General features: G+C 40.6%; 1 protein-coding gene across 1 annotated transcript; it reads right to left on the bottom strand.

Moving 5' to 3' along the window:
- Positions 1-9,531: 9,531 nt before the first annotated feature.
- Positions 9,532-10,485, bottom strand: LOC129540446 (olfactory receptor 10J1). Its single transcript, XM_055401452.2, has one exon. The coding sequence runs from the start codon at positions 10,456-10,458 to the stop codon at positions 9,532-9,534; it is 927 nt and encodes a 308-aa protein (XP_055257427.2). The 5' UTR covers positions 10,459-10,485.
- Positions 10,486-10,730: the final 245 nt, after the last annotated feature.

The following is a 10,730-nucleotide window of genomic DNA, read 5'->3' as shown; positions in this document are numbered from 1 at the left end:
AACAGGAGAAGTTACAGCTGACATGACAGAAACACAAAGTATCATGAGAATATTATGAACACTAAGATGTAAACAAATTAGACAACCTAGAAAAAAATAGATAAACACCTAGAAGTACATAATTTATCAAGACTGAATCATGAAGAAATAGAAAATCTTAATAGATTAATGAAATTAGTAATGAATAGCACTGAATTAAATCATTAATCAAAAATTCCACAAAAACAAAAGTCCAGGTTCTGATGACCTCACAAGTAAATCTTACCAAACATTTTAAGAAGAGTTAATACCTATCTTTTTCAAATTATTCTAGAAAATTGAAGAGGAAGCCATACTCTCAAACTCATTTTATTAAACCAACATTACCCTACTTCCCAAACTGGACAGAAGAATCACAAAAAGGAAAATTACAGGCCAATATCCCAAATAAATTTAGATGCAAAAATTCTAAACACACTAAAAGCATCATACACCATGTTCAAATGGGATTCATTCCAGGAATTTAAGTATGGCTTAGCATCCATAAATCAATCAATGTGATATACCACATTAACAAAACAAAGGAGATGAAGAAAAAGCATTTGAAAAAATTGAACATTCATTTATAATAAAAACTCCAAACAAAGTAGGTATAGAGAGAACATACTTTAACATAATACCTTAACATAAAAAAGCCATATATGACAAATACACAGCCAACATCACACTCTATGGTAAAAAGCTGAAAGCAATTCCTCAAATATCAGAAACAAAACAAGGATGCCCTCTCTCACCACTTGTTTTTGATACAGTATTGGAAGTCCTAGCCACAGCAATCAGAAAAGAAAAAGAATTAAAAGGAACCTGAATTGGAAAAGAAAAAGTAAAACTGTTGCTGTAGATGACATGATCCTATATATAGAAAGCCCTAAAGACTGCATCAAAACACTGTTTGAACTAATTAATGAATCCAGTAAAGTAGCAGTTTAAGAATATACAGAAATCCGTTGTGCTTCTATCCACTAATATAGAACTATCGGGAAGCAAAATTAAAAAAACCAATTTACAATTGCATCAAAAAGAATAAAATAGGAATAAATTTAATGAGGTCAAATACCTGTATTCTGAAAACTATAGAACATTGATGAAAGAGATTGAAGATAATACAAATAAGTGGAAAGGTATAGCTTAAGGAGTAGAATAATAATTTTGTCTAAACTGCTATATTACCCAAAGCAGTCTCTAGATTCAATGGAATTCCTATCAAAATAACAATAGATTTTTTCACAGAAGTATAACAAATAATTCTAAAATTTGTATGGAAACACAAAAGATTGAAAATAGTCAAAAGAAATCTTGAAAAAGAACAAAGCTGGAGATATCATGCTTTCCAATTTCAAACTACACTATGAAGCTATAGTAACCAAAATAGTGTGGTACCGGCACAAAAACAGACACATAGGCCAACGGAACAGACTAGAAAGCCCAGAAAGAAACCAATGCTTATAAGGTCAATTGCTCTCAGTCACTCAGTTGTGTCTGACCCTTTGCAACCCCACAGACTGTAGCCTGCCAGGCTCATCTGCCTATGGAATTCTCCAGGCAAGAATACTAGAGTGAGTTGCCATTTCCTCCTCCAGGGGATTTTCCTAACCCAGGGATCAAACCCGTATCTCCTGCATTGACAGGCAGATTATCACTATGCCATCTAGGAAGCCCCTATGGTCAATTGATCTATGACAAATTAGGCAAAAATATAAAGTGAGAAAAAGTTCTCTTCAATAATAATGTTGGGAAAACTTGGCAGCTACATGCTACCAAAATTAAATTGGATCACTTTCTTATACCATATACAAATGCAAACTCAAAATAGATAACAGATTTAAATGTTAGATCAGAAATGATAAAACTCCTAGAAGAAAACATAGGCAGTAAACCCTTTTACATTGGTCTAAGCAATGCATTTTTTGGATCTATCTCCTTAGGCAAGGACAACAAAGTTAAAAATAAATAAACAAATGTCAAACTGAAAAGCTTTTGCACAGTGACGGAAGCCATCAGCAAAACATAAAGGCAACTGACTGACCAGGAAAAGATATTTGCAAATGATGCATCTGTTAAGGGGTTAATATCTAAAATGTACAAAGAACTCATTCAACTCAATACAGGAAAAAAAAATGTCTGATTAAAAAGTGAGTAGAGGGCCTGAATAGACATTTTTCCAAAGAGGACACATAGGATAGCCAACAGACCATATGAATAGACGCTCAATAACACTAGCTATCAGGAAATGCAAATCAAAACCACAATGAGATATCACCTTGAACCTGTCAGAATGGCTATTAAAAAGAAGATAGCAAATAGGAAATGCTGGCAAAGCTGAGAGAAAGAAGCCCTTGTATACTTGATGGATATGTAAACTGATGCATATCCTATGGAAAATGGTATGGAGGTGCCTCAAAAAATTTACAAACACATTTATTATATAATACAACAATTCCACTCCTGGGCATCTAGACAAAGAAAATAAGAAGACTAATTTGAGGAGATATGTGTACCCATATTTTTATTGCAACATAATTTTACAATAACCAAGATATGGAAACAACCTAAGTACCCACTGATAGATGAGTACATGAGAAGAGGTGATGCACACACACACACACACTGAAGTATTAGTCATTCATAAAAATGAATGAAATCTTGCCATTTGCAACAGTGTAAATGGACATAAAGTTTATTCAGTTCAGTTCAGTTGCTTAGTCATGTCTGACTCTTTGGGACCCCATGAATCAAAGCACACCAGACCTCCCTGTCTATCACCAACTCCCGGAGTTCACTCAAACTCATGTCCATCGAGTCGGTGATGCCATCCATCCATCTCATTCTCTGTCATCCCCTTCTCTTCCTGCCCCCAATCCCTCCCAGCATCAGTCTTTTCCAGTGAGTCAACTCTTCGCATGAGGTGGCCAAAGTATTGGAGTTTCAGCTTTAGCATTAGTCCTTCCAATGAACACCCAGCACTGATCTCCTTACAGAGGTTATTATGTTAACTGAAATAAATAAAGACAAGAAAGAAAAGTATGGACTTCCCTGGTGGCTCGTGGGTAAGGAATCCACATCCTAATGCAGGAGCCAGGGCTTCAGGCCTTGATCTGGGACGATCCCCCATGCGGTGGAGCAATTAAGTCAGTGTGCCACAACTATTGAGCCTGCTCTCTAGAGCCTAGGAGCCACAACTAATGAGCCCACATGCCACCACTACTGAAGCCCATGTGCCCTAGAGCCCATGCTCTGCAACAAGAGAAGCCACTGCAATAAGAAGCCTGCACACCACAATGAAGAGTAGCCCCAGCTGGCCACTAGAGAAAAGCCCACGCATCAACAGAGAACCAGAACAGCCAAAAATAAATAAGTAAAGATTTTTTAAAAGACAAATCCTTTATAATTTCATTTATATATGTAGTCTAAAAAAAAAAAAAACAGAAACAGACTTATGGAAAAAAAATAAAGAAAAAAGCTTTGGTGGTTGCCAAAGGGGCTGGGGGTGTGGGAATGAACCAAATAGGTGAAGTGGATTAAGAGGTATAAACTTCCAGTTACACAATGAATAAGTCATGGGATGTTATGTACAACATAGGTAATACAAGAATATTATAATAACTTTATATAGTAACATATCGTTACTAAGCTCACTGAAGAGATTATTTTATAATGTATACAAATGTTGAGGAGAAGGCAATGGCAACCCACTCCAGTGCTCTTGCCTGGAAAATCCCATGTATGGAGGAGCCTGGTAGGCTGCAGTCCATGGGGGTGCGAAGAGTTGGACACGACTGAGCAACTTCACTTTCACTTTTCACTTTCATGCATTGTAGAAGGAAATGGCAACCCACTCCAGTGTTCTTGCCTGGAGAATCCCAGGGACGGGGGAGCCTGGTGGGCTGCCGTCTATGGGGTCGCATAGAGTTGGACATGACTGAAGTGACTTAGCAGCAGCAGCATACAAATGTTGAACCACTATATTGTACACCTGAAACCAATACTGCCTGTCAACTATACTTCCATTAAAAAATGAGAAATGAGTCAGAAATCTATTTCAATATTCTCTATATTCCCTCCATCTCATCTCGTATTTTACTTTCATCCTAAAGGTCTTGCATCTTCCCACCCTTCCATGAGCTGAGATGCTGGTTAAAGATTCACTTACAGGACCTTGTGGAATTGAAAGAAAATCTGTGACGCAACCAGGAAGACAAGAGTTAATAAGTGAGAGACCCAGGGCTTGAATTCAGTCTCCTGACTTCCACTTTTCTGTTCCTCGTGGTGCAGCTGGCAGTGTGTGGCTGGTACAGTCGGGTTCCAAACCAAAGTCCTCCATGTTGTCCCAGCATTTACAAAAAAAAGACTCTCCTCTTATGGGAAGTAGATTTATCTAAGCAAATCTAAGGATTTGCTCTGTAGGATTGGGGAAGTAAAGACATAAAGAATATTTATTTTTATTGGATTTAGAACTGAGTTTCTTACCAGACTTACAGCTTGAGCTGTTGGAGGTTCTCTAACAAATGAGAGCACTATGGACCACAGTAGTGACTTAAAAATCTCTGTATTAAATACATAGTCTCACTCTCTACCAGTGATAGGGAGTGATATGTGATTAAGGAGAAGTGAACTGACTGGCCAAGAACCTGAATTTGTCTTCCCTTATTTCTGATTCAAAAATATTTACTAGAACTAAAAGTTTCTTACTTCTGTGCTCTCATTACCTGTTTGAGGTTTTCATTTAGCATTCATCATTCTGCCAAATACATGTTATGTATTATATTTTATATAATGCTTTAGTATATGTTACACTATGTATTTTATATATTACATATTTTGCATTTAGTATAATTTGCCACTGTACTCGGAGAAGGCAATGGCAAGCCACTCCAGTACTCTTGCCTAGAAAATCCCATGGATGGAGGAGCCTGGTAGGCTGCAGTCCGTGGGATCGCTAAGGGTCAGACACGACTGAGCGACTTCACTTTCACTTTTCACTTTCACACATTGGAGAAGGAAATGGCAACCCACTCCAGTGTTCTTGCCTGGAGAATCCCAGGGACAGGTGAGCCTGGTGGGCTTCCGTCTAAGGGGTCACACAGAGTCGGACACGACTGCTGGCAGCAGCAGCAGCCACTGTACTGCCAGCACTTAGCACTGGACCTAACCCCTTTAAGTAATGGCCAGGTTTGCTTGTGAAGCTCTAAATGCTTTATTGGATTTGATTTAATATGGCAGAAAGTAGATACTCATGTCCCCTAAAATCTTAACTGATTCTATATGATTAAGACTGTATAGCTTGAACTGCTGCTGGAAATGCTCTTGCTTTGAGGATCTGCATTGGCTAGAATGAGGATCCCAGGTGGCTATTTCACAGAGGATTCTTCTCTTCTGAAAAAGGTTCAGGGAGGAAGTTTTGCTTTATTTGGGAAGTCTAAGGCCCTGGGGTTGTGAACTTTGCTGAGCTTGATTTCTCTTGTCCATCACTATCCATGATGTGAGTTGCCCTTGAACGGTGATACACGCTGTGTGAGTGTTAGTTGCTCAGTTGTGTCCCCATTGCGACCCCATGGACTATAACCCGCCAGGCTCCTCTGTCTATGGGATTACCCAGGCAAGAATACTGGAGTGGACTGCCATTTCCTTCTCCAGGGGATCCTCCTGACCCAGGGATCAATCCTGTGTCTCCTGAATTACAGGCATTTTCTTTACCATATACTCTAGGTAAACAGAAAATGCCAGCCAGGTGTTGCAAATTCAATTCTGCCTTCACCCTTTTTCTGACTTAGCCTTATTATCTGTACAGTTGGGAGCCTTATCCCTGCCTTCCTCCAAGGACTGTTCTGAAGACCTAGTGAGATAATTTCCAGGAAAGCATTTTGTGTTAAGGGCCACATTATGGAAGAGTTACTTGCCATAGAATGATCCTGGGCATGAGTAGTAACCAAAATAATCCTAAGGAACAGGAAAGGTTCTTCTTGGGTTGTTTAATCCAGCCAAATATACAGTGAGAGGCTGGAACTGTTTAGCAGGTCAGAAGTTCTGTGGCTAGGTCCTGAGTGGGCTGTGGCAAAGGCTGTTGAAAACATCTGATTCTATAGTGTGTGACTGTGAAGCTATTCTGTTCAAACAAGTTTTCTGGAAAACCTGGGTGATAAATATTCTAGAAGTCCACAGTGATAAGGTATTCTGAATGATGCCTGTCAGCAGCGGCATAGCCCTTAGCCCTAGGAGATGGTCCCATACATAGATCAAGACAGCCTTATTGCCCAGGTAACAAACATTTATTTCACTGAAGCTCAGCATGCAGGACTCTTTCTTGGTTTGATGAGATTAGCTTTATATAGATCACAAAAAAATATCCCAAGGCTTATGTCTTGGTCATTAAATATTAAACATGCTTTGTCCATTTCTCTATCACATTGCATTATGGTGAATTCTATGTGAGCCTATCTCCCCTGCAAGACTGGGAGCTCCTTTGTTCAAGGAATAGTGCAGTTTATTTAGATATTTTCCATGTCTAGCCCAGCATCTGGCATATAGTAAAGATTCCATGAATGTTTATTGAATGACTGTCAAAACTTTTGCCTGCAATACTTTGTTTTTCATTATTCAGTTTTTTAAAATTTTCCAGTTAACGATTTCTCTTAATTTCTTTTAGCCATTTTATATTCTTAGAGAACTTTAGGTATAGTTTGATGGCTGTCATTGCCTCTGTTGATCCTGAGAGTGGGCCTGGTATTTCTGTTATGGTCTGGAGAGCAGACACATGTGCTGTTTGGGTCTCTGTACCTTCTTTTGAAGGCTCTTGTGAGTAATGAGTCTACCCTTTAATTCTAGTGGAAGTTGTGTTCAGGGGCCATCATGCCCCCATGTCTGAAGTCTAGACTACACACTGACTTGACAGCTAGTCCCTTCTTCTCCTCACCGGGTACTCATTTGAATCACAAGCCCCAAATCTACATGAAGTTCCTTGGTCAGCCTCTGCTCCCCTGCTCTCTGTGACTGTCTGATTCAACTTCATCAGTTCAGTTCAGTTCAGTTCAGTTCAGTCGCTCAGTCGTGTCCGACTCTCCGCGACCCCATGAATCACAGCACGCCAGGCCTCCCTGTCCATCACCAACTCCCGGAGTTCACTCAAACTCATGTCCACAGAATCGGTGATGCCATCCAGCCATCTCATTCTCCGTCGTCCCCTTCTCCTCCCGCCCCCAACCTTTCCCAGCATCAGAGTCTTTTCCAGTGAGTCAACTCGTCTCATGAGGTGGCCAAAGTATTGGAGTTTCAGCTTTAGTATCAGTCCCTCCAATGAACATCCAGGATTGATCTCCTTTAGAATGGACTGGTTGGATCTCCTTGCAGTATAAGGGACTCTCAAGAGTCTTCTCCAACACCACAGTTCAAAAGCATCGATTCTTCGGCGATCAGCTTTCTTCACAGTCCAACTCTCACATCCATACATGACCACGGGAAAAACCATTGCCTTGACTAGACGGACCTTGGTCGGCAAAGTAATGTCTCTGCTTTTTAATATACTATCAAGGTTGGTCATAACTTTCCTTCCAAGGAGCAAGCGTCTTTTAATTTCATGGCTGCAATCAGCATCTGCAGTGATTTTGGAGCCCAAAAAAACAAAGTCTGACACTGTTTCCACTGTTTTTCCATCTATTTCCCATGAAGTGATGGGACCAGATGCCATGATCTTTGTTTTCTGAATGTTGAGCTTCAAGCCAACCTTTTCACTCTCCTCTTTCACTTTCACCAAGAGGCTTTTGAGTTCCTCTTCACTTCACAAGGGCATAATTATTTCTATGTGTGACCTCCAAATATTATAGCCTTGTTTCCTTTTGCCTCATTATTTTCTTGGCATAGAGTCTATAGATTCATACAGCTTCTTACATGTTTTGGTGGAGCTAAGTAAGGACAGCAAGGATGCCAGAAATTCACATAGATACCTCATAAACTGAATCCTAGTTTTCCTGAGTCTTAGGTGATTCTCACTGTTTAAAAGTTAAAGCTAGAATTTCTTCAACAAGTCCTTCACAATCTGACTCCCTCTTACCCTTCTGGTCTTATCTCTCTCCATTTCCTTTCTTGTACCCTGGTGTCAGCACAGTCACTTTTCATTTCCTGAACATTCCTCTTACTTTCATACATGTGAATATATTATTGCTTCTCTTTGAAATTCTTTTCCTAGAAAAACTTGCCCATCAGATAATCTCTTCCTGTGTTTTAGACCAGTCCAGATTACAGATCGTCTCCTCTCCGAAGATTTCTGGCATCTCCAATGAAGTTTCTTTCTCTCTATCTCTCCTATTTCCCTTCAATTGTCAATATACAATTTGACATGTAGAATTGAAACTATATATTTTTTAAAGATTTCTTTTTGATGTGGACTGTTTTTAAAGTCTTTATTGAATTTGTTACAATATTACTTCTGTTTTATGATTTGGTTTTTTGGTTGACCAGCATGTGGGATCTTAGCTTCTTGACCAGAGGTTAAAACTGTACCCCATGCGTTGGAAGGTGAAGTCTTAACCATTGGAAGTGGTTAAACTAGGAAAGTTCCAAATCTGTATCTTTAAATGTTTGTCTTTGCCACTAGAGTTTGAGTTGTTTGAAGACAGACAATAAGGGTTCTTTTCATTTTTGTTTCCCAAGATCCAGTCCATGGCCTGGTTCATCTGCATTGGCCATTACTTGCTTTCTGAATTAATGGCAGCTGAACTGACCTGGGAGGATCTTGGGATGTGCCCTCAAATAACTGTTAACATGGATGACAAGATTTGGAATTGCTGCTGCTGCTGCTAAGTCACTTCAGTTGTGTCCGACTCTGTGTGACCCCACAGATGGAAGCCCACAAGGCTCCCCCTTCCCTGGGATTCTCCAGGCAAGAACATTGGAATTGCTAGGATCTCTAATTAAACTGTAAGTGGTCACCATCTTTAATAAACAGTTTTTCTAGAAACTGGGATAAATTAAAGCAGCTGGGAGAGGAAATCTGTTTTCCCCTGGGCTAGTTCATTCTGAGGCTACTCTTCCTGTCCACACAGTGATTTTTGACTTTGTGTGTAATGTACAAACAGATTCCAACAGAGACTCTAGGTTGAGAAATTCTCATTCTCTTAAGAAGGAAGGAAGGGATTATAGGGAAGAATGTATGTCCTTGATTCTGTTTTTTTTTTTTTTTTCTAAAGGACCCTCTTCACTAAGCAGAGAGCCACAAGAAACCAAGAGGTCAGTGAAAAATCCTTGGCCCACACTACTCTTCAACCTCTTCTTTAGGCATATCCCATCCTTGTTTGTTTAATTACCCATAAAAGCAGGGCCAGCACTTCATCCAGGGACTTTATTTAAAGCTTCCAGACTCCTAGTTGGATGCTGTTTCTGTTCCTCTCTTTTCCTCCTCCACAAGGGGCAGGTCTCTGGGAGCCAAGGACATGGGGCTCAGCTCCTCATAGTCCTGCTTAGAATGCTGAGAGCCTCAGAAAACCAGTCCCCAAACTGTCATTAAAGCTTCCTGCCCATGACCCGGAGCAGAGCATCCTTGACCTCTTTGTTCCTCAGGGTGTACACCACAGGGTTCAGCAGTGGGGTGATGACAGTGTAGGTCACTGAGATCAGCTGATCCTGGTCCTTGGTGTTTTCTGACTTGGGCTTGAGGTAGGCAATGGAGGCACAGCCATAGTGGACGATGACCACAGTGAGGTGGGAGGCGCAGGTGGCAAAGGCCTTTTTCCGACCTTCAGCTGAGGCAATTTTAAGGATGGTGGAGATGATGAGAACATAAGAGATGAAGACCAGACCCATAGGCACAACGAGCACGAAAACACTGATTATCAAAGTCAGGATCTCATTGACAGTCGTGTCAATGCAGGAGAGCTTCATCACAGGTCGGATATCACAGAAGAAGTGGGCCACCTTTGTGGCACAGAAAGGTAGTCTGAACACAGATGTCACCTGTGTCATGGCCACAATCAGCCCGATGCTGAAGGCCCCCCACACCAGCTGGATGCACACCCTCTTGTTCATAATGACTGTGTATCTCAGGGGGCTGCAGATGGCCACATAGCGGTCATAGCCCATCGCTGTGAGCAGGAAGCAGTTAGTGATCCCAAAGGTTACAAAAAAGAACATCTGTGTGGCACAACCTGCCAATGAAATGGACTGGCTCATACCCACAAGGCTGGACAGCATTCTTGGAAGAATAACTAGTGTATATATAGTCTCTGAAGTGGACAGCATGCTGAGGAAGAAGTACATGGGGGTGTGGAGAAGATGATCGATTCGGATAATGGCCACAATAACTATATTCCCTGCTAGGGTTAAGATGTACAGTGCAAAAAACATCACAAAAAGAGTGAGCTGGTGCTCGTGGAAGCTGGAGAAACCTTGTAAAACAAACTCAATGGTGAGAGTGTGGTTCTCGCTCTTCATTGAGTGGCCACTAGATTGGAAGTGTAGAAGAATAAAAGTTACATAATCTCCATAAAGCAGTTTAATCCATTTCTGAAATTGACTGAACTTTATTCTCCTTTATAAACCTGGGGGTACATTTTCTAGTGGCAGTGGAATACAGTTAATCTTTAGGTTTACTTACCTTCATTTACAATATTTTTGTTCCGTGGCCATCTATTATAATACAACTTCCTATGCATGTTGCTGCTGCTGCTGCTAAGTCGCTTCAGTCGTGTCCGACTCTGTGTGAC

The sequence above is a fragment of the Moschus berezovskii genome, chromosome 4, assembly GCF_049115385.1.
Source record: "Moschus berezovskii isolate FMDL1 chromosome 4, NW_MosBer_1.0, whole genome shotgun sequence".
Taxonomy (NCBI): domain Eukaryota; kingdom Metazoa; phylum Chordata; class Mammalia; order Artiodactyla; family Moschidae; genus Moschus; species Moschus berezovskii.
Note: the sequence above shows the minus strand (reverse complement) of the source record. Positions and strands in the feature narration are given on the sequence as shown.

What these genes read in the sequence shown, in the direction of transcription:
- LOC129540446 (XM_055401452.2), bottom strand. Translation starts at nt 10,458, where the DNA reads ATGAAGAGCGAGAACCACACTCTCACCATTGAGTTTGTTTTACAAGGT.